The sequence below is a fragment of the Elaeis guineensis genome, chromosome 10, assembly GCF_000442705.2.
Source record: "Elaeis guineensis isolate ETL-2024a chromosome 10, EG11, whole genome shotgun sequence".
NCBI lineage: Eukaryota > Viridiplantae > Streptophyta > Magnoliopsida > Arecales > Arecaceae > Elaeis > Elaeis guineensis.
In genome coordinates, this window is record NC_026002.2 from 32217425 (window position 1) to 32241290 (window position 23866).

Consider the following 23866-nt stretch of genomic DNA (forward strand, 5'->3'; position numbering starts at 1 on the left):
TAAAATTTCATCACGATAATGGTAAAGAAATAAAAATTTTATCACAATAATTACGATAAAATAAAAATTTTATCATAAAAAATTAAAATTTTTAGTGACGAAACTATTTTTTCATCGCAAAATTAGCAACGAAATAAAAAATTTCATCACAATGTATAATAAAAATTTTATTTTTTTTGGGTTCACAAATTTTTTTTGCAATGAAATTAATATTTCATCGTTAAATTAAATTTTGGATAAAAAATTTAATTTTTATTTTTTATATCAAAAAAAATCTGCTCAAATATAAATTCTCAAATCAAACATATTTTACATAATAATATATTAACACAATAGAAATATTCTAATTCAAAATACCAATTCTAAGTAACAAAAAGTTTCATAACCATCGTTGTCATATGCAAAAATATAAGTCCATACACTATTTTAAATTTAAAAAAATTACAAACTAGGTATGATCTGACTCATTGGCTTCGTTCCCTTCTTCAAGCGTCGATCCCTGCCCCGATATGTATCACGATGGTGGTGCAGAGGCGGCATCATGTGACTGTACTTTTTTTGCCCTATTTTAAAGTACTTTTTTTTAATTAAAAAATATTTAGCGATGAAATCAATTCATTGCGAAAAGTAAATATTTTGTCGCAAAAAAATATATTTTTTGTAATAAAAATTTTTTCATCATAAATGATTAATTTTTTGTAATGAAAATTTAGGTTCATCATAAATATAAAAAAATTATCATAAAAATCAAATTTTTTGCAACGAAATAAATATTTCGTCGCACAAAATCAAATTTTTCATGATGCAATTATTTTCGTCGTAAAAAAAATTTAGGAATGAAAAATTTTTTTCATCGCCAAAAAAAATTTTTTTGCGATGAAAAAAAGTTTCGTAGCTAAAGATCAATTTCCAGCAATGAAAATTAAAATTTTATCACAAAATATTCAAATTATTTCAACAAAATAAAATTTAACGATGAAATAGTTTCGTCACTAAATATAAATAAAATTGATCAAAAAAGCTCTTATTTTTTGCAACGAAATATCAATTTCATTGCAAACAATGTAATTTTGTTTGTGACAAAAAATTTTTTCATCGTAGAAGAATATTTTTTTGCTACAAAAAAAATATTTGATCATAAAAAAATTATTTTTTGCAATAAAAAAAAAATCATTGTTAAAGATCAACTTCTAGCAACAAAAACAAAATTTTTGTTGCAAAAGATATAACTTTTTGCAATAAAATTTTTTTCATCGCAAATACCTGATTTTTGGGGATGAAATTTAAATTTCGTTGCAAAAGCTTAATTATTTGCGATGAAATAAATTTCATCGCTAAAATTTCGTCGTTAAAAGTCAAATTCCTTGTAGTGTATAGTTTAGGTGGTGACAATTAATGGATCTAACATTTTGAAGTCGAAAGGGGTATGATGTATGACAATCCCTTTCTCCAAACTATTTCTCTGATAATCTAGGTGGTGTAATGAGTTGGATCCTCATATTAAGACCACCAGCGATTGAAGCTTTTATATCTAAAAAAAACAGACTTTGATGAAATAGCCTCCCACTTGCTTGAGGGTCGCCAGTAGCCACAGATGTGAAATGTTGGGCGCAACTTTACTGCTTTAGGATGAAACCTTTTCTTGCCTTATACAAAAAGAAAAATTCGTGTTAGGAGAGAATACAAAAGAAAAGAAAACTAAAAGATCTCTACATGCTCTACACTAGATCATGCTCTAATCTAAGACTATTGATATCCTCCCACCTACACCACAATAGAACTATATTATGACTTGTTATAGTAATCAAGTATATAGTGATCCATAATCTTTTAATCCGTGCTTTTTTACTAACATTCATGCATTTCGTTAAATGATGTATTTTTTGTGTGGCTATAGCTCTTGGAACACTCATGATAGGAACTCACTAGTGGCTTCCCTAAATTTTCTCTTTTCGACTGGAGGGACTCCAAAAATTGGTCGAGGAAATAGTTGGATCATCTGTTGGAAGCAAATATTTGTAAATTTAGAGGAAAAGAGCACAAGATTAAATTTGTGCAATCATTGAACCTTTAAGAGGACGATTATTTTGTTTTCAAGTCAATCTTCTTTTTATTAGAATATGAAGACTCTGTTGGTAGAGAAACTGAAGTATAAGAAAGCCTATCGGGATGCTATTGTTTCATGTCCCTAAAGTTGAAGGGCTTCCATGGGCTTGATGATGTTTATAATCTTACAGTGTTATTCCGATCATTTATCATATTTCTAGCCATAATGTGTCAAAGGTGTTTATGCCATCACTCCTTTGTATAATTGAAGGAAATCATATTTTTTTTGGCAAGTTAGCGGTTCATTTGTGTTGCTATCATTGCACTAACCAGGTGATACTATAGGTGTGGTGAGGTTGTCAAGTTAATGTAACTTCCCTGGGGGGTGGCACTGGGTTGGGTTGGGTTTATATGAGAAAAGCATATTCATAGCAAACCCATTAATTTTGTATAACCCTATTGGCATTTTAAATTTTTAAATATTCGCTCATCTATAATACATATGGTTAGATTGCATTTGATGCATTGCTAGACAATCTTAATCTAAATTATTTGATAATCTGGATTATCTGTAATCTGAATAGATTGCAAGTAATATTAATTACTGTGTTTGCTACACAGATAATGCTGCAGTAAAATTACTGAAAATTTTGATTGACATGTTTGGTATGATAATCAGATTACTAGTAATATAATATCAAAATTTTAAAATATTCTTAAATTAAATTTATTAAAAATCATATCTCATGCATAAAATTTTTAATTTTCAAAATAAAAGAATAAAAATATATTATAATATATAATATATAATATTATTTTATTATTTTTTAATTTTTTTCCTTCCTTCTCCTCTCCTCGCATGCTACAACCCCCCCAATCTCTGACTGCTCCACCCCCGACCCTCCGGCTATCCGCTCCCGACCCCTCGATAGTCGCATCTCCGGCATAGCACCCGATCCTCCAGTCGTTCGTGCCACCCCCTGCACCATCCCCTAGCCCTCCGATGAATCCGTAGCTGCCTTCACCCACCCACATTGCCGCCATCACCCGCACTACTGGTCCCCCGCACCCCACCCCTCGTGGCCCCCCACGTTGCCCCATGGCCACGGGCACCACTCGTTGGCTGCTCGTGCTGCCCCCATAGCTCCTCGATGAAGGCTACACTATCGTGCTCCCTTTTTTTTTGAACGGCTGGTCACTCGCCCTACCCCTGTGATCCCTCGGTGAGGGCTATAATGGTGGCCCCCCGATCGGCTGGTTCGCAGTTGCCACCGACTGGATTTATAGAGGAGGAAGTCGGTTTTGACACCTTTTTTTCACTGCCCATCATGAGGAAGAAGATCGTGAAGTTTTTTGAGGATATTTTTGTCTAAAAAAATTATTGCAAGATTACCAAATATGTGGTAATCTAGATAGTCACCTCCCTCCAAGGTAATCCAGATTACCTCCTGGATTGCCAAGGCAATCCAGACTGCAACTGAAAAAATATATCAAATGCAGTAATATGGTGGGCAACATGCTAAATTGCCGGCAATATGGATAGATAGCTAGCTATACAACGCAACCTAAAAGTAAAGCATTATAGTATTTAAAGATAACAAGCAAGAAAATGTTCAAATATATCATCAAATCATAATAAACTATGAAATTTAGGATTATGATAGTCATAAAATTAATTAAAATATAAATTAATCAAAAGAAAAAGGAAAAGTCCAACCTCCGATCTTGAAATTATGTGGCTTGTTATATCGATTATCTCCATAATCATTTTTGTAGTAAATAAAATTATAAAAGAATTAGAGAACTAACAATTATAGTGAGCTCCGGAGTCGGTTAGTTTCTGACCAGATTATCCTGATAATCTATGAGGTCTAAAGGCTAAACCCAAGCATACTCATCTTAAATTGGGATGATTTTGGGTCGACCCACATTTAACCCGCCTTTAAGAAAACCTTACTTGAACTCCATTTTTTCATGCATGCTGCAAGGTGGTGGATGCAGGTTAGATTTTGCCACCCCAGAATTCACTGGGAGCTCTGGTTTGAGTGCTGGAAATAGTGAAAGACTATATGAAAACATGTAGGATTTGTAAACATTAGATTCAAAAAATCTTTTCTGCCAAATAATTGGTAGTCCAACACCTTTAAAAAATGGCAAAAATGCGTGGCAAATTAGAGTACTGAAGATGTGAAATGTGAGTTGTGAAGTGGATCTCTTTTATGCGCATTTGTAGGCTTCTGCTTGCCTAGTGCTTTAAGAGGAGCTCCAGGTGTTCTGGGTTGCCTTGCCTGAAAACAAAGTTATTCCTTAGCAACTGAAGTTGATCCTGGTAGAATCTTGGAGAATGCCTGCTTCTAATGAGCTTCAAATTCTGATTTTTTGAGTCTTACAGGAAGTCACGAGACCTTCAACTCTTCAAAGTCCAAATGCATGTTGAGAAGTGATGCGTAGTCGTTGATAGCATCAAAAATAACTCTACTCACTACGTAGGTAGGATGAGTCGAGATTGTATCCTCAGGGACCTTGGGCTAAGTTGAGATTGCAAGATAAAAGAAAGAAACGTTGTTTTTGATTTAGAAAATAAATTATCTTAAAATTAAGATAATTAGAAAATAAAGAACTTGGGAGTTTTGAATCACTTTGCACTAGCAGAGTTGTATCTCTTTTTCTTTTTTTTTTTTAATTAAATGGATGCGATTAATCTTAGGAAAAATATCTATCTTTCCTCGGCACGCTCCGTACCCGTAGATCACAGTGCGTCTCCAGAAAGTATTGGGTAAATAACTCTTCTTTCCTCAGCACGCCCCGTATCCGTAGATCACGGCGCGTCTCCGAAAAGTAAAAGCTATTCCTAATATTAATCTAACAAGAAAGCATAAATAAAAACATATAAATGAGAGCAATTAAAGAACTCATGACAATTTAAATAAAAAACATAATCTTTATTGCATATAAAGAAATACAGAAAAGTTTAGAACAATAAATTATTTCTGTGTCGTTACAAAATTTCTTCTCCACTCCCGAGACTGCTAGCCTAGCTGCTCATGAAGTAGTCCCTTTCTATTCCTCTATGCAAGTCTCTAGAAGAATTTCTGGGCTCCCCCTCCAATGAGAGTACAAAAGTCTTTTTATAGGTGTTAGGAGGGAGGAGTTTTACATGATTTTCTGATGTGGGACTAAAAAAAATACAAATCTTTCAAAACATTTCTAAATATTATTTTTTTCCTTATTTTGAACTCGTCTGCCGTGCGCCCACACCCGCGCAATGCTGCACCCGTGCCCGTGTCAGCGCCCGTCCCCGCGTCACACGTCCACGCCGCGTCCCGCGTCCACACGTCCACGCCGCGTCCCGTGTGTTCACGCGCGCCCACGAGCTCATGCTGCCCACATTCACGCGCGCCCAGGGAAATTTAACGTGAACCAATCTTTTCACATACCAAAAAGAAACTTTTATTTCTTTACAATGACATTTATATCCTTTTGGATTCCTTGCATAGTACCTTCATTTTCTATAATACCGGATGCGTCTTTCTTTTATTTTAATTTTATTTTAAGTCCAAATTTTTTCAAACTTGAGTCTTTTTGATCTATGAATCGGACTCTTTGTATCGGCGATCATTTTTCTTGTAAAACATAAAAAAAGCATCAAATTCTTAATAAATAAAATAAATTAAGTATAATTTTCTGCTTTAAATGACTTAAATTAAGTGTTTATCACACCCCCCAACTTGAATTTTACTCGTCCTCGAGTAAAATAGATATATCAGCATTGTGTACCGACTTGATTTTGAATCAAAAATTAGGTTACGCATCCCAAAAGGTAGATGATACTTGGTCAGACCATTAAAGAGATATTTCATTGGATTATCAATTTGACCCAATTAGTGGTTGAGTATTAACTAAAGAAATTTCAGAACTTTTCTTTCACCAACTCCCCACTTTACTCTTTAAATCCTCTAACTTAATGGGAAAGAGGTTTATTATCTTCTTGCAATTTAGTCTCCTTAATATATATATTATTATTATTATTACTTTTTTTTTATTATATAATATTGCCTACCTTTTTACGCGAACCACAATGCTTACTTAGACGAAAGGGCCCGGTTACTCAGTAGGAAACCAATATTTTTTTTTTTTAAGGAGAATTTTTTTTTTTTTTTTGCGTACCTCAATCTTTTCCACCTAATTTCTCATGAAGCAGATTCTTTATTGAGATCAGTAAGAAGAGGGTTTGTAGAATCACTCCTAAAATTTAATCTAGTTTAAACCCTACCATTCATTGGGTTTTCTTAATAATTTATTTTTCAGTATCTCTAAAATTATCTTGACCGTTAATCATTCATTTATTAGGATGCCTAATAAAATTTGAATCCACAAAACTAATTATTTCTGACCATACTCGAGGATTTGATTAATTTCCTCCCCTCCCAACTTAATCTACATTGTCCTCAATGAAGTAAGAAAGCAAAGAAAATAAAAGGAGAGAGTGCACCTGGGATAATTTTGCTTCGGAAGTTGAAGATAGCTTCATTGATTAATAGGCTCTTGTTCTAAATTCCTGCAGCTGCGGTAAAGTAAAAAAAATATGAAATCATTGGGTTGCCTCCCAACAAGCGCTAAGTTTTATGTCTTCAGCCAGACGTCAAGTTTATTAACAGACTCTTCCATACAGAGTGGTCCTTTATTCTTTAAAAAAATGATGATCAGTTAAAACAAGATAGAAGAAATTTGGGTTGCCTCTCAAAAAGCACTAAGTTTTACATCTTCAGCCAGACGTCATATGCAATAAAACCAACAAAAGATGGGCAATGGCTCATACTTGATTGTCCATGGAGGAGTGGTTTTATCATGTGGTGTATCCAACAATATGTTAACTTCTTTCATATATCCCTTAAAGTCATACACTCCAAAGTGAGCCAAGCAAGTATCTAAGGGGTCTGGTGCTAGAATTATGGGTGTTGCATCTTCTATAATATCTTCTAGTGTATCTACTTCGAAGCAACTATCCATTGATGGTTCTTGGGAAGCACCAAACACATTCAGTCTTAGTTTCTTATTCCCAAACGATACGTCCATGACTCCTGTCCTACAATTAATGCATGCATTTGCCGTAGCTAGGAAGGGTCGTCCTAAGATAATGAGAATTTGTCTGGGGTTGCCACTTAATTCCATATCGAGAACCAGAAAATCAACTGGAAAGTAAAACTCATCTACCTTGACCAAGACATCCTCAAGCATTCCACGTGGTTCCTTAATTGATCTATCGGCTAACTGCAGTGTGACTGATGTGGGTTTCAGTTCTCCGAATCTAAAAAGTTCATACACCGAACTAGGTAAAAGATTCACACTTGCCCCTAAATCCAGAAGAGCTTTTTTAATGTGATAATCTCCTATAACACAGGAAATGATGGGGGCTCCTGGGTCCTTAAGCTTCGGAGGAGTGGCATGCTGGAAGACAGAACTAGCCTGTTCAGTGAGACGTATTTTCTTTGGGATTTATGATCTAGATTTACGTTTTTGGGTGCACAAATCCTTCAAAAATTTGGCATAAGCAGGGACCTGTTTGATTGCGTCTAGAAGGGAAAGATTAATTTGGACTTGCTTAAACAATTCTAACATCTCATCGAGTTTTTCTCCCTTCTTATCTGCAAGAATAGGGGCTTTCAGGGCATCCGAAAATGGGACTTTAGGCAAGTAAGATGATTCTGGTGTAGTTGGTTCCTTCTCTATTTTCAGGTCCTCCTTGTTCTTGGTTGATTTGGATTCGGTTAGAGATTTAGGGTCGGTCTCATTGGTTTTACTAGTGTGTTCAATGACCTTCTCACTTCTCAGAGTCATGATTGATTTGGCATGTTCAGAAAAAGCTTCTGGGGTATTAGAACTCTCAATCACAAATTGCCCTCTTGGGTTGCTCTCTGGTTGGCTAGGTAATTTTCCTCCTTCCCTCCTACTGAATGCAGTTGCTAGTTGACCTATTTGGGTCTCTAGCTTAGCAATGGATTGTGTATGAGAGTTAAGGGTCTGAGTGTTGACTTCTAATCTTTCTAGTACTTTCAGGACTTTTTCCTCAAAAGCTGAGCTGTGACTAGTAGTAGACGGTTGAGGAACATTTTGAAATTGATGGTATGGTCCATGCCTATATGTTGGGTCTTGATATTGAGGTCGAGGTGTGGCAGGACCAACCACTGGTTGTGGTCTTCAGGAAAAATTTGGATGGTTTCTCCAACCGGGGTTATAAGTGTTCGAATATGGATCGTTTCCTGGTCTGCGAGCTTGTTGGACTTGCTGAACCTGCTCGTGCACAAACTCAGGAAATTGGGGTGTGGCTGGGCATTCACTAACAAAATGGTTCGGACTTGCACACAATGCACAAACTTCTTGGATTGGATTAGGTGGAATCGGAGATTGTCCAGTGTTTAGAAGACGATCTAATTTTTGGGACAGTTCATCTACCTTTTGATGGATATCTATGGCATTTTCTACTTCATATATTCCACCTCTTTTTGAGTTTAACATGGGTTTATCTCTAATAGAGGCAGACATATGATGTAATGAATTTTCACTTAAAATTTCAAACAGTTGCCATGCCTCATCCTCACTTTTCAGCATAAATGTCCCACCGCATGATGCATCTACCATTTGTCGATGTCTTTCAGAGAGCCCATCATAAAAATATTGGATTAACTGCCACTTGGGTACAGCATGGTGGGGACATTTTCTAATAAGGTCTTTTAATCTCTCCCATGTTTCATGAAATATTTCTCCATCTAATTGGGAAAAACTAGTTATGGCTTTCCTTATTTGATTAGTTTTTCCTATGGGAAAATATTTCTTGAGAAACTCTCCTTGCAGCTGGTCCCAGGTTGATATAGTCATGGAATCCAAAGTATGTAGCCAGTATTTGGCTTTGTCTTTAAGTGAAAAAGGGAATAATTTCAACCTAAGAGCATCATCGGAGAAGTTGTGAATTTTGACAGTTGAGCATATCTCAAGAAATTCTTCAAGATGTTTATAAGGGTCTTCATTACTAAGTCCATAAAATGAAGGTAACATTTGGATTATACTGGACTTAATTTCATATTGAATGGCCTCCACAGAGGGCACTTGAATACAAGGAGAGTAGGTATATGTGGAAGGAGTAAAGTACTCCTTCAATTGCTTGGGTAGATCATTCTCCTGATTTCGGTCCATCTTTTTATGTCTGTTGGCTCTAAGGGTTCTTTCTATTTCTGGATCAAAAGGTTGGATTTCTGGTCGTAACGATCTACGGCCAAGCATACACCTTACAATTATACTGTAGAGCACACACAGAAAATTTTTTTTTTTTTATAATATATATTTTTATAATAAAGTGAGAAAAGAATGAAGAAAATCTAAAGAGAAGAACCTAAGAATCTTAAATCTATGAAAAGAGAGAAATTAATTAATGTTTAGATGTTAATTGCAATCAACTTAAACAATCATAGACTCTCTATCCTAAGGTTAACTTAGATCTAGACAGCTCCTAACTTTCAAGATTGCTTTTGAGCACTCCAAGCTCAAGACTGACTAACTGACTCGGCCAGATAAGCGTAAGATGTGGGAGGTTCCCTGCTCGTTGCTTTCCTTAGACACCAACTAAGTTGGCCAGGTCAGTCAACGGAACCAATTGAAAACCACTTTCTTTAACCACTTGCCGTAGACACCGAGCAATTAACCAATCCGCACTCGGTTCAACTCTAGAGCTTTCTTATCCTATTGAGCTCGAAATTCCTAGGGCTGACGTCTAGTTGATTTTAAATTAAGGTCTAGGTTATGCAAATGCAAGGGAGTGATTTGTGGGCCAAGGAAGGGTGATCAAATCCCCACCTTATCTGGTTAATAGGTTATTGCCCTTAAGATTAATTATGGAGATGCAATGCAAGGAAACAAGGTGTCCAATCAGGTTAGAAATTTTTATATTTGAGGTTACGCTATTTTAGTTAAGTGTTATGAAATGTCAGTGGCTTCTTTTTTTTTTAGTTTATAGTTTTATCTTTTTATATATTTTTTATTTTTATTTTTTTTATTATTTTTTTTTAGTTTTGCAAGAAAATAAATTTAAGTGATTAAGTCTAAAAAATAATAAATCACTAGGCTATAAAAAGTAGCAAATTATTCTAAGCAGAAAAATTTCTAAGATTAAAAAGTAATAAATTATTTATGCAAGGTAATTATGTAATTATGCAAATAAGATTATCTAGCTAGAAAGCACTGAAAAAAAAAAATTAGAGCGAGAAATAGAAACTGAAAAGCATTTTTAAAAAAAAAAAATTTTCAATTTTTTTTTTAATTCAACCGTACCAAGATCTCCGGCAACGGCGCCAAAATTTGATGCGTAGTCGTTGATAGCACCAAAAATAACTCTACTCACTACGTAGGTAGGATGAGTCGAGATCGTATCCTCAGGGACCTTGGGCTAAGTTGAGATTGCAAGATAAAAGAAAGAAACGTTGTTTTTGATTTAAAAAATAAATTATCTTAAAATTAAGATAATTAGAAAATAAAGAACTTGGGAGTTTTGAATCACTTTGCACTAGCAGAGTTGTATCTCTTTTTTTTTTTTTTAATTAAATGGATGCGATTAATCTTAGGAAAAATACCTATCTTTCCTCGGCACGCTCCATACCCGTAGATCACGGTGCGTCTCCGGAAAGTATTGGGTAAATAACTCTTCTTTCCTCGGCACGCCCCGTATCCGTAGATCACGGCGCATCTCCGGAAAGTAAAAGCTATTCCTAATATTAATCTAACAAGAAAGCATAAATAAAAACATATAAATGAGAGCAATTAAAGAACTCATGACAATTTAAATAAAAAACATAATCTTTATTGCATATAAAGAAATACAGAAAAGTTTAGAACAATAAACCATTTCTGTGTCGTTACAAAATTTCTTCTCCACTCCCGAGACTGCTAGCCTAGCTGCTCATGAAGTAGTCCCTTTCTATTCCTCTATGCAAGGCTCTAGAAGAATTTCTGGGTTCCCCCTCCAATGAGAGTACAAAAGTCTTTTTATAGGTGTTAGGAGGGAGGAGTTTTACATGATTTTCCGATGTGGGACTAAAAAAAATACAAATCTTTCAAAACATTTCTAAATATTTTTTTTTCCTTATTTTGAACTCGTCTGCCATGCACCCACACCTGCGCAATGCTGCACCCGTGCCCGCGTCAGCGCCCGTCCCCGCGTCACACGTCCACACCGCATCCCGCATCCACACGTCCACACCGCGTCCCGCATGTTCACGCACGCCCACGAGCTCATGCTGCCCACATTCACGCGCGCCCAGGAAAATTTAACGTGAACCAATCTTTTCACATACCAAAAAGAAACTTTTGTTTCTTTACAATGACATTTATATCTTTTTGGATTCCTTACATAGTATCTTCATTTTCTATAATACTGGATGCGTCTTTCTTTTATTTTAATTTTATTTTAAGTCCAAATTTTTTCAAACTTGAGTCTTTTTTATCTATGAATCGGACTCTTTGTATCGGCGATCATCTTTCCTGTAAAACATAAAAAGAAGCATCAAATTCTTAATAAATAAAATAAATTAAATATGATTTTCTGCTTTAAATGACTTAAATTAAGTGTTTATCAAGAAGCATGAGGTCCTCTATCAAATTAGTGATGGCAATTAGATCGGGTCGAATAAGATATAGGTTAGATCAAGTCTAATATATGATAGTTCAAAAATCTACCTATCTGAATCAAATCATTTTGTTAAATGGGTTAAAAATATAGATCCAAATCTAATCTTTTAATCAAACATGTAATCTAGCTAGATCCACAATGAATTGAAACGAGTTAAATGGGTTAAATAATTAAGCATTCCCACCCCTACCAATTGAATTGGGAATAATAATTACTGTGGATCTCAGAATCCAAATTTTAGAATCATAGTTTATCAAGGACTAGACTACATACTAATCACAATTGTAGGCTTGCAAATGAGTCGGGTAAAGATTCTTGATCACTTGAACACCAATCCAAATACATAGATTGAAACTGCACTCGCATGAACAAGCAGGTTATCAATCAAAACAACCATTAAATAATAAGGTGCTAACTTGCTGAGCTAATTTATTTATTGAATGTTGAATATTAGTGCTTTGGGTTCGAATTCGATTCCTCCCTATCCACAATTACACTTGCATTTTTCTCATCCTCATTCTAAAAAAACTGGCTCCGGATCAAAGTCCAATTTGTTGCTTTGCTAGAAGTTGGGGATGAGAAATAAACTATCAAAATTTGTTGCTCAACCATCCATATTTTCTATGTTTTTCAAAATAATTTGCCATGCCTAAGAACAGTTGCTACCATTCTGAACAAACACCGTAATGCCTGATCTGATCCTCCAAAATTACGTGAAAAATAAATTCACATCTCATATCTGGTCTCTTTGAAACATTTAGGTTTGGATCAGATAACACTTCGAATCGGTTCCAGTTCGGATCTAAACCGGGTTTTATCAATTTATATCAATTTCGTCTTTGAAGACCTCACCGCTTCCCCGAGGAGGAAAAAAAAAACTCTTTAGAGGGACACCGATGGCGACTCGGGTGGCGCTCGCGACGGCTTCCTCCCTCCCTCGCTCCTCCCTACCCTCACTAGCGGCCAAGCTCGCTCCCCACCGGGGTCTCACTAGCGGCGGAGGTCTGTCTCTCTCATACCCTTCAACCCCTCCTCTCTTAATTACCCCTCCGAGTTGTCTCGATTCCCCTTTATTTGTTCCTTCCAGTTAGATCCCTCATTAATCCAATAGGTAACAAAGCTAGTTTGCTTTCCCTTTTTTTTCCAAGATAATATGATTTGACAATGTTTTTATGGTAAACTCTACTTATCGAACTGATTTAAAGCTGGATCTTTCAAAGGGGAAAAAAGAAATCGAAATGCAGTGGCTCGGGGGGCCAATTATGTAGCATAGGTTCAGCATTTTATAATACATATAGAGAACATCAGTTGCAACGGAAACTATCGGTAACTTACGTCTATGATCCAACAGGTTATTGTGATGCCTATTAGGATTTTATGATGATATTTTTGTATGTTTTACTTTTTGGCAGATCATCATGGACCCCCAAAGGTTAACATTTGGGAGGACCCACTGAGTCCATCAAAATGGAAGGAAGAGCATGTAAGCTTTGCATTGATAGCTGGATACCTATTTCACTAAATTTTGGTTTTAGATTGTTACATGAACCTGGAATATTATGAAATTATTGCATGTTCCTTTTAGAAGTTTGTATTTCTTATACATGGCATGTGAATATTGTTATAAACCTTTTCTTCTTAGCTGTAGTTCTAAATGAAGTTGTAAGCATAAATAGTACATTTTTGAGGATATCTTGATCTTCAGTTTTATCAAAACTATTTTTGTAAAACTTGATTTTTATAGAAATAGGTTTTTATAGCATTTTTACTAAAATTTATTTTATTTAGCTTGTTAAAAGATGGGTGATGCAGGAAGATGATGGGGCTAGTGGAGGAGAACGTGCTAGTAGATGTGGAAAAGTCGGGGGTGGGAAGAGGAAGAGGAGAGAAAGTAGAGAGGTAGATGGATGAGAGGAGGAAGAGGAGATGAGAAGATTGTGGTGTTTTCCTTGATACGGGAGGATGTGGTCGATGGATGGGATTTGGTTTCATAAAGAGCTGGATTTGATATTCTGAGAAATTAATCTTCAAAAAATTGTTGGTCCTTCAGGTATTTTTGTTTCCATGAGATACTTGTTTTATCTCAAACCTAGTGTCATTTTATGAAACTTGTGAGTCACCAAAGCCCAGCGGAATAAGGTTTGCAAAATTTTCTCATCCTAAACTAGTAACCAAACAGCCCATTTGGATGTAGATGTCAGTGAGAAAGGGCGCTGAACATGCAGCGACTATGGCTGGCACTTGGTATTTGGTAAATGTGCTGTTTGAGCACTTTTCTTTATAGTTTATATGTTGTTTTTTTCTTTTTTCTTTTTTTTCTAAAAATGTCTTGACATCAGGTTCTCTTGCATCTAGAGAAAGGATTTAGACTGTTCTATTCCTTAAGGTTTGGGTTTGAGATTCTCCCTCTCCGTGTTATTGCATAACCTTGATCCTAACTACATGATACGAAGATGCATCTCCACCCTTGTGTGTGACTGTGTGTTCTCCTAACTCCACGTCAATCCTGACTGTCGACTGGGTTATAATCCAATGGCTGTGTTCTTTCATTCTTTGTATATGCTGACTATCTATTGAGGTTGGGGAAAAGGACTGAATTAAATACACTCCTTCCAAATAATATTTTCTCCCTTCTCTTTCTTTGTTTCAGGAAAAGAGAAATAAGGAATGCAAGTTATCTTCATGCATATTGCCGGTTGACAGTATCACAACCTCCATCAAAATTTTTTCTCTTCAATTACTCATGTGCATCAGATGTTCATAGTTTTAGTTTCTTAAGGAAATCTTGTGATGGTACCGTTCATCATTTGGCAAAACTTTATCACTGCCAAAGGAACTTTTTAGAACTTTGAGTATACTCCCTGCAACCTAGCTTCACTTGCTCCCCTCTTTTGAGGATTATATTTGTAATATAATTATAAAAAAAAATGCATATATTAGCAACCATCTCCATTTTTTATATGATTTCCTACTTCATGGCATTAAATTTTATAATGTTATGTACTTGCTGGGAGCTTACAGTTACAATCGCCAAATCTTGATATTATAAACACTATTTTATATTGGTTGCGACGATACAATCTGTTATCTGTCTTTTGCTTTTGTATTCTCTTTTAGTTTTTATTGCTATTCTTGTCAAGATCAAATGTCATTCATGTAATGTCCTGCAGTTTGTGCTTGCTAGTTTAGCTGGCTGGTTCGTGCTAGGTTATGGAGGATACAAGCTTTTTACTGGAAAGAAGGAAAAGAAGGAAGAGGTAATTGTTAGTTCTGGAACTGTGAAACTGGACCCTCCATTCTCACGCATCATTCTTTGGAATTATATATGCGTTATTAGAATAGCTTATGTTGGATGGAGGATATTGTGTTTCCTTTAATAAGTTTACTTTTATATCTACCCAAAGAGGATTCTCAAACATCCATTTCAAGAGCATCTTGGAAAAATTGCAGGTTGACAATTATGTGCGAAATGGTGTCTCATTATAAATGCAGATACTTCTCTGATGAGATTGACCAGAGCTAAACAATAAGGGAAGTTTTCTTTCTTTCTTTCTTTCTTTTTTTCCGTTTTTTTTTTTTTTTTTTTTTTTGTGGTGGGGGGGTTTAGAATAACTTTACAATGCTGGGCTGGTGGTATAGCTGAGAAGAGGATGTGGGAGAAGAAGATGTTAGTGGAATTCAGAATAACTTGCATAGAGAGAGCTCGCCTTCCCTAGAATTTGGTGTACATAAATTTGTATGAACTTTTCAAAGTGGGTATAATATAATCAGAGAATTTTGAGATCATCACTCCAACTAAATGAACATCTATTTCTCCCCATCGGTGATTTTTTCGAGTAAGATGGAATGCTTTGGCTCTTTTTAGAGCATAACCAGTCAGTCCTGAAATGTGAGTTCCTAGGGACGCCACTGATAACTGATAACCATTTTATTGTATTTATTTATTTTGCAGCTGTTTGGTGCCTTTTAATCTTTTAATACATCTGATGTTCTTAATTGGTTTCATTTTTATTTTTTTTTCCAGAATACTAGTAGGTGGGCACGTGTAAGTGCATGTTCAGAAAGAAGATATTTATGGCATTAATAATTGTATTGTCCGGTGGGATGGAGTCTGGGAAGAGGTGGATGAGTTAAAGATAAGCATGAGAGACATAGTTTGATAACTAGACCCAACTTTTATAATATTTTCCAACACTTGATACAAAAGCCGCTGGCCAAATGGCTTTTCTTGTGGCCTCTGCTGACCAGCAGCTTTGTCTTAATTGGTTGCCTGCGTGAGGTTGGTCAGACAGGCCTGGTTCTTTGGCTCATAGAGAGCTGGAACTCTAAGAGTTATGACTTCACGAATTTGTTCTCACTTCCTCGGTTGGTTGAGCTCCATAATATTCTTTTAGTATTTTATGTGGGTGGCCTGCTTTATTTTCCCTTCTCCATCAAACCACCTACTTCTTCCTCCTATGTCTCTACCAAGTGATTTTCTGCAGGTAGTATGTGGAAGTAGGTGAGGAGTCTGCTTGTAATCTGGGAAGTTGAAAGTAGCAGTTCAGTTCACAGGTGGATGTCTTTGGGTTTGAAATTGATCGTGCTATTATAGCTGTCCCTCTGGAACAGCGGTTGTAACAGGTCGGGTGGTGGATCCTCCTGCTTTTTCTCACAGGACTGCTCTCTTCTTCCTTTCTCCTCCCTCTATTTGCAATATCTCATGGAGAGACCAACCTGCAGAAGTTCTAAAAAGCATATATGATTGCAGCACCTTAGCTTATCCTTAATGTTAGACTGTTAACCTGTTCGCCTTGTAGGTGTATCCATGTTTCCCATCTATATGTTGTTGCTTAATTATTTCATGAATCATATCAATATTGATGCTTGTCGACTGTCTGTTGAAATGCTTTCTTCATTATTTATAATTGCAATGTATGACAAGGTGAAAATGCATTTGAGAAGCTTCTTTCTTTTCTTTTTATTGTAGATGTCATGCATTGCTAATTCTAACCTTGTTTTGCTGGTAGTTTTTCTTCAACTTTTATAGGGTGCTTTTGGGACTCTGCAGTCCCTGGATTCTATATTTATAAAAGAAGATTTAAACAAAAGTTTAAGAGGGAAGTCATATGCTCACCTTGTTATAGTATTTTTATTCAATTGTTTCAGGGGATCGGTTTTATTTTCAATTTATACCTTATTGCACAATAAAATCATGAGTAGGCTTAATTCATATTTAGAGTGATCATTCCTCTGGATTAACACTATTAGCATGTGCAATGCACGTGCCTGCAACTAGTTTAAACTAATATATCATCAGAGTATATTTCTTTATGGAAAGTTTTGCTATAAACACAAATTGCAGTTTTGGTAGAAAAATTTACTGATCCATGACTCAGGTGGCTCTTTTTAACATAATACAGATATGCATGTCTGAGCTTTATTGTCGTTGGTCATGCTTGAATTTCACTACTGTTTTTAGATGCGCATGGCTGATATGCATGTTGGTGAGTTAAAATGAAAACTAGGATCTTAACTTCAATCATGTTGGTGAGTTAAAATGAAAACTAGGATCTCAACTTCAAGTAAAAAGAAGACCAGGATCTTAATGTTTTGTGTGTTAGTGGCACTATTTCACTTCAAATGGGTGCTACCAATTTACATCACGACAAATCTTGGAGCTATAAGTTTGAATCAATATCTGTGTTTTTTCCCCTTGTGGTTATCTTATAGAATGTCATATATGAAATTAATGGTTTTCCTTATCCTTCTTGTTACAGTCAGTTGGAGAAGCGGCTAGTTGCATCTGCGCTACTGCTTTCTCTCTTCTGTGAAAGCGTGGAAATAAAGAGTGTGCAAGGACATGAAACCTCTGGAAGGGTTATAATTTTGTTCTGTTTTATTAAGTTTTGTGGTAGGTTATGTAGTTTGAGAGCTTTTCCTGTAATCTCGGTGAATACTTTTATATCCGAGAAACTCGTCGTTTTGTGAATTTTATCACTCTTGGAGATGATTAATTTCACTCTTTGGCATCTGAACAAGTCACGTTGCTTCACACAGAAATCAAATTTTGTTACATCTTGCCAATGACTGTTATCACCTTGATTTCAGTTTGCTTTTAAAATTCTGCTTCTCTATAGGTTTATGGCAGACGTCACTGCCAAGGCACTTGGGTAAAAACAAATTGTAGCCCTTGGCGGTGCCCAAATCTTATGGAATTCGTTTATTTAAAATGTTTATGAATTGTATGCTGTATTTCGAGTTCATAAGGTCTGACTTTTCTCTCCTGTTTCTCAAGGAGTTCAATCTGCTTATTTATATGATAAAATGGGATTATTGGTAAATCCTGAGACTGAGATATCCGTGGTGACTGGTAGGTGGTTCTTTTCCACGTTCATAATTATTGCCGGCTAGTAACTTGCACTTGCTGTATGTAATAGAGTTGAGCAAATAACTGAAGCCCGAAGAAATCCTTTCAATCTGGCCTATTAAACATCCATTTTGATTGGTTGAAAGACAGAATCGATTGGAGGTTTGTAAAAAATCAACGATCGAATTTAATTTTTATATTTTTAATTCATATAAAATCAAATCTAATCAATAGAATATTTCACAAACTCACTTTCATTTCGAGACGATGTCATTTAAATTTCAATACTTCATTTTAAAAAATATTTCATCGTTTATTTGAATTCATAAAAATATCAATATTGAATTGTTGATAAAAGTACATCAATTTGAGATAATTTTAAAAAAAAAAATTTTAGATATAATTATTTTCAGGTGAGTAAATTTTTTTTTATTTTATTTTATATAAATTTAAAAAATTTATAAAATTTAAATCTTTTTTATATTAAATTGATAAAAATAAATAAATTTAAATGAGCCAACGTTGAACTTAAAATCAACATTGGATCAACATTGAATTTCAAACCGACATAATCTATCCGAATCCACTATAAACCATTATCTTTAGTTTGAAACGATTTATATACGATAAATGATCACCAGTATTTTGAATTTTCTTCAATCTGATTGAATTCGATCGAGTAAAATTTTTCTTTCAATCCGACCAAACCTACCCAATGCCCCAATTTAATATGTAACGTAGCATACCCCATATAATAAATAATATTCAAAATAGAGGGGTTATGTTCGAGAGGCTGCATATGATGGCAAAGTTTTAAACCATCTACATGTTCAAGATGGAAGAAAATACATCACATAAGGTAAAGCTCTCTGCCATCTATCTGTTCAAAATACATTCAGACTGGGGGAAAAAAAAAGGAAGAACAAAATCTACCCTCTTCGCCTACTTCTGCCACTTTTTCCACGCACATAAAGCTTTGTTCCACGATCGGATGGACTCCCTAGATTGAATTGAACTCCAGGCGACATCCCAGCTTGAACAATGGCTGGTGAAATTTGTTGGTTACTCTGCTCTCTACGTAGCACCGAACTTCTTTGCATAGATATATTGCCTTGCCCAGATGGTGCTTGACTGACGCCAACCGGTGCCACCAGCCCAGGTGCCACCGGACCGGCATAGACATTTGATGGCCTGAATGGCCATGAAAAGCTGGCGGTGGCTCCAAATAAAGGAAAGAACTGCTGCTGCTGCGATGGCATCGCATTCATATTACTACTAGAAACCTGATTTTGATGCAGCTGAGGGACATGGTTTCCCAACTGCTGGCTTGGTGAGCCATCCATCTGAAATCCTGCAATAACAACATTTGGTTGCTGCTGTGATAGCATTCCAGGAGCCCGGCCGGCATAGACATTTGATGGCCTGCATGGCCATGGCACGCTGGCAGTGGCTCCAAATAAAGGAAAGAACTGCTGCTGCGATGGCATCGCATTCATATTGCTACTAGAAACCTGATTTTGATGCTGCTGCTGATGGACATGGTTTCCCAACAGCTGGCTTGGTGAGCCATCCATCTGAAATCCTGCAATAACAGCATTTGGTTGCTGCTGTGATAGCATTCCAGGAGACCGAATATCATTTGGCTGCTGTTGCAGTGGCAGTGGCAGTGCCATTCCATAAGGCCAGAAAGCATTTGGCTGCTGCGGTGGTGGCATTCCAGGAGCACACATAGCATTCGGTTGCTGCTGCGAGAACTGGTGAAAGATAGTGTGACAACCAGCTGCATTCATTGCCTGTGGAACAGATGGTGCTATTGGAGGAGCAGTTACACTTGCATTCCCAGCTCCCAACGAACATGAACCTCTTTCATAAGCAAAATTATCTGCACCTAGAGATGCCTGACCATGAGGGAGGAAAGGCCGCAAGCCCTTTCGAGGCTCAGCACCCTTGGATTTAGTCTTTTTCTTTCTCAAGGCATTCTGTCGATTGCCCTGTCTCTTATCATCAATCCCTCTCTTTTCCTGGGATAGAGATCTCTTGTACTGAGCTTCCTTCTCGTCATCTGAGAACTCCACCTCATCAGTGACCTCCTCATCGTTCTCACCTGATGCATCATAACCTTTCTTGTAGAGGTCCTTCTCATTGAGGATTTTATATGCAAACTCTGTTACGAACGAGACAGCAGTGCCTTCACTGATTCCAGGTGGGACATCCTTATCGGAATTATATCTGACAACATAGTAAGGGCACTTTACAGGTCCAAATATTTCATCCACGAGTCCTAATGGGGACCTAGTATCTGTTATCCAAAGAATAGAACCCTCATTAAGAGGGTTGTGATTTACCGAACCCTCAACAATAACTCTTGTGCCAAACATCTGAAAAACAATAGAAAACAAAACCTTCCAATCAGAATAGGTATCGATGATATAGAAGAACGGTATCATTAAGCAAAATTAGTTCTCAATGACTTGAAATTTAATCAGCATCAAGCATAAAACAAATAATAATAGCAAAATAGAGAAACAAAACCATCATTTTAGTTATAAATAAACAAAAAGGTGCAACAAAATGATGAATATTTTGCATAGAAAAGAACCAAGCTGCATAGAATTGTCATTGAACTACTGGCAATAATATGTAGGGTAGTTTTGTATTGACATTTCTACCAAACAAAATGCTACAAGTGCCAATCGTGCCATGCCATGATGACAAGGTACCAGCACCATCGACACATTCGTGCCACAAACCCTGTGAATTGCAGGGCACCTGTACACCTCGGGACCACACTTTCTTTCTTCGTTGCTTCAATGTGGCACATGTGCTGGCACAGCGGGCCACATGGACACTTGAACACTTGAACTAGACCAAATTCATGTTATAAATTCTTAAATGAGTGAAGATATGGTCACATTTTTCATAAGGAAACTCTACTGTTCAGATATATTTGATCAACCTATCCAATAAGAGTAGAGCCTAAAATATGTTTTTCACTTGTAGTCAACATGACCAGTTTTACACAAAAGCTTTCCTTATTCTCAAACAAAATAATTCCAATCATGCTACTAAAATATCGGATCAAAGAACTAAGTAAAATTTGACCTCACACTTCTGAGAACAAATTTTTTTAAGATTGAAAGTAAGATGAGGCATTTCAAGTTTCACATTAACTTACAGATGCGATCGCCCCCACTGGCAACAACTGATGCCGTGGTTGTAAGCTTACTTCAATTTGAGGAACAGGAGGTAGCTCCTGGAAAAGTGAAATCACAGAACTCATTAAAGCTCAAACAAAAAAAATGTGTATGTCATAAACCCTATAATCAATGACTCAGTAACAAAGCTGCAACATTGAAGTGAAATTAGCAAAGCAGACAACTTCTTGGCATCACAACTTACCTCGAGCTCATTTTTTGACTTGATGACTCCTTTCACATCCTCTTCTTCACCTTCGCTGCCAATAAACGCCACCTCTCGATCTTTTTCATCTTCCTCACGAACATGGCTATCACCATCCTCATCCTCCTCTATGCTGCTCGAAGAAGAAGACTCTTCACTCAATGAATCATCATCACTCTCTAGCTCCTCTGATTCCGTCTCACTGCTATCCTCGTCACTATCAGTGGCATCATCTTCACCCACCATTTTCGACTCGGTGGACAAAGAAATCTCACCGTTTCCATCCTCCTTTGATGTTTGGGCACTTCCATCTACGCCGGGATACAAAGGAACGGCATCAACAGCCATAAGGACTCCATCTCCATTCTCCTTCGAATTAATAGGATAGGAAGGATCCGTCAAGCTAACTTTTTCCATCTTCTGATCGATCGAAGAGCCCAATTCGAGGCTTTTAGACGCCGATCCGTATGCATTCACGGCGCCGGCACCGAATTCTTCTCCAGCGAGCTCTAATTCGGCACCTTTTCGATGGGAGATAGCCAAGTTGGGTCCATAGACTTCAACTCCCAGCAATAGAGAATGATCGGGCTCGACGGCGAGGGATTCAGGTAAAGGGCCGACTTCTCCGGCTTCCTTCGAATCAGTAGCATAAGAAGGAACCGTCAAGCTAACTTTTCCCATCTTCCGATCGATGGGAGAACCGAATTCGAGACTTTCAAACCCTGACTCTTCTATATTCACGGCACCGGCACCGAATCCTTCTCCAGAGATCTCCAAGTCGTCACCTTTTCGGTCGGAGCCATCTGGGTTGGATCCATAGTCTTCATCCTCAACGAGTGAAGCGCGACCGGGCTCGACGGCGAGCGATTCAGAGGAGGGGTCGATTTCTCCAGGGATGGCGACGACACTAGGGTTTCTCCCGGATTCCGGATTGGGATTGGAATTGGGAGGGGGGCGGAGCGGGGAGTCCATACGGGCCGGGGAGGAGCGGAGGGGGTGAGCTAGGGTTTTTGTTTGTATTTTAAAATTGCGAGGGTTTGGAACCCCTTGGAGAGGAGAAATTATTGCATGCACCAGGTGCAAGTGAACCAGGGCAAATCCGGAGCATATGCACGGTGGAGAGCACGCAATCGGGAATCAGGTGAAATACAAGGGGTCGCGTGGCGTGTTATCCACCGTGAGATTTGCACGGTGCAATTGCATCTGGTGCATGCAATACGGAGGCCCCGGAGAGAGCCCACACGTGGCATCCACGTGAAGCCATTTCGGCGTTGCCTGGAATCGTCTTCTCCAGCCAGGTGTCAGCGAGGGACGTTTAATTAGGTCTTGCGCAGTCAAAAAATCCATCTTCGAGTTCGCTTTCATCCAAAAATAAAAAAATAAAAAATAAAAAATTATAAAAATTATCATTTTAAATTTAAATTTAAAAATAATTAATTATTTAAATTTTAAATAAAAATAATTTCTAATTTAAAATATAATTTAAAAATAACTATATAAATAAGAATGAAATGACTAAATTATCCTTACAGTTATAAAGCAACATTATACTATTATAAAATAATACTATATTATTATAAAATTATACTGTACTATTATAAAATAATACTGTATTACTGTAAAATAATACTATAATAAAAAAATACTACAGTATGGTAATATAATACTACCTTATTGTAAAGCAATACTACATTAGTATAATATAATAAAACAACATTACATTATTATAAAAAATTATTATACTAATATAATATAATATTATTTTATTATAAAAAAAATACTATATTAATATAATATAATATAATAATACTATATTATTATAAAGTAATACTATACTAATATAATGTAATACTATTTTATTATAAAAAAATATTATACTGTGATAATATAATACTGTAATATTTTAAAAGATATAAGAGTATAATGTTCATTTCAGTCAAATTGGATGGTTATTTTTAACTTATGCTCTAAATGGATAGCTACTTTTATTTAAAACTAAAGTAGGTAGTTTCTTTTAAGTTGAAAGTATACATGGAGATTTATCTTCAGTTCTTTATAAAAGAAAATTGATTCAACTTAACCCGAATATATCATAAGTAAGAACGCCACCAACCCTAATTAGCCATAAGCAAAACTTATGTTCCAAATGGATAGCTAATTTTATTTGAAACTGAAGTAGTTAGCTATTTTTAAGTTGAAAATATAGATGGAGATTTATCTTTAATTCTCTATAAAAAAAAACTGATTCAATTTAACCCGAATATGTCATAAGCAAGAACGCAACTAATCCTAATTAGCCATAAGCAAGAACGTGACTAGCCCAAATTAACTCTGAGATTTTTTTTCTTGTAACCGTTGTAAGTTTATCAAATATATAATAATAATAATAATAATAA

The 23866-nt window shown here is 36.2% G+C and overlaps 2 protein-coding genes and 1 non-coding gene across 6 annotated transcripts; 2 read left to right on the top strand and 1 right to left on the bottom strand.

The window, feature by feature from the left end:
- The first annotated feature begins 8744 nt into the window (after positions 1 to 8744).
- On the top strand, positions 8745 to 8850 carry LOC140852316 (small nucleolar RNA R71). The gene has a single exon (XR_012135218.1). It is a non-coding gene; the product is annotated as a small nucleolar RNA R71 (small nucleolar RNA).
- Positions 8851 to 12553: 3703 nt separating this feature from the next.
- LOC105052701 (uncharacterized) lies at positions 12554 to 17769 on the top strand. 4 transcript variants are annotated; one of them, XM_073244636.1, is made up of 4 exons: positions 12554 to 12724; positions 13135 to 13205; positions 14893 to 14979; positions 15173 to 17769. In XM_073244636.1, exons 1-4 carry the CDS (start codon positions 12619 to 12621, stop codon positions 15206 to 15208), a joined length of 300 nt encoding a protein of 99 aa, XP_073100737.1. In that variant the 5' UTR covers positions 12554 to 12618; the 3' UTR covers positions 15209 to 17769. The 4 variants fall into 4 exon arrangements, with proteins under 4 accessions (XP_073100737.1, XP_010931915.1, XP_073100738.1 ...); XM_010933613.3 differs by having other exon boundaries at positions 17482 to 17769; XM_073244637.1 differs by having other exon boundaries at positions 14907 to 14979.
- A 1026-nt stretch (positions 17770 to 18795) lies between these two features.
- Positions 18796 to 22507, bottom strand: LOC105052702 (uncharacterized). Its single transcript, XM_073244628.1, has 3 exons — positions 21471 to 22507; positions 21247 to 21324; positions 18796 to 20449 (listed from the first exon to the last, which is right to left on the bottom strand). The coding sequence occupies exons 1-3, from the start codon at positions 22440 to 22442 to the stop codon at positions 19001 to 19003; spliced, it is 2499 nt and encodes an 832-aa protein (XP_073100729.1). The 5' UTR covers positions 22443 to 22507; the 3' UTR covers positions 18796 to 19000.
- Between the last annotated feature and the right edge of the window lie 1359 nt (positions 22508 to 23866).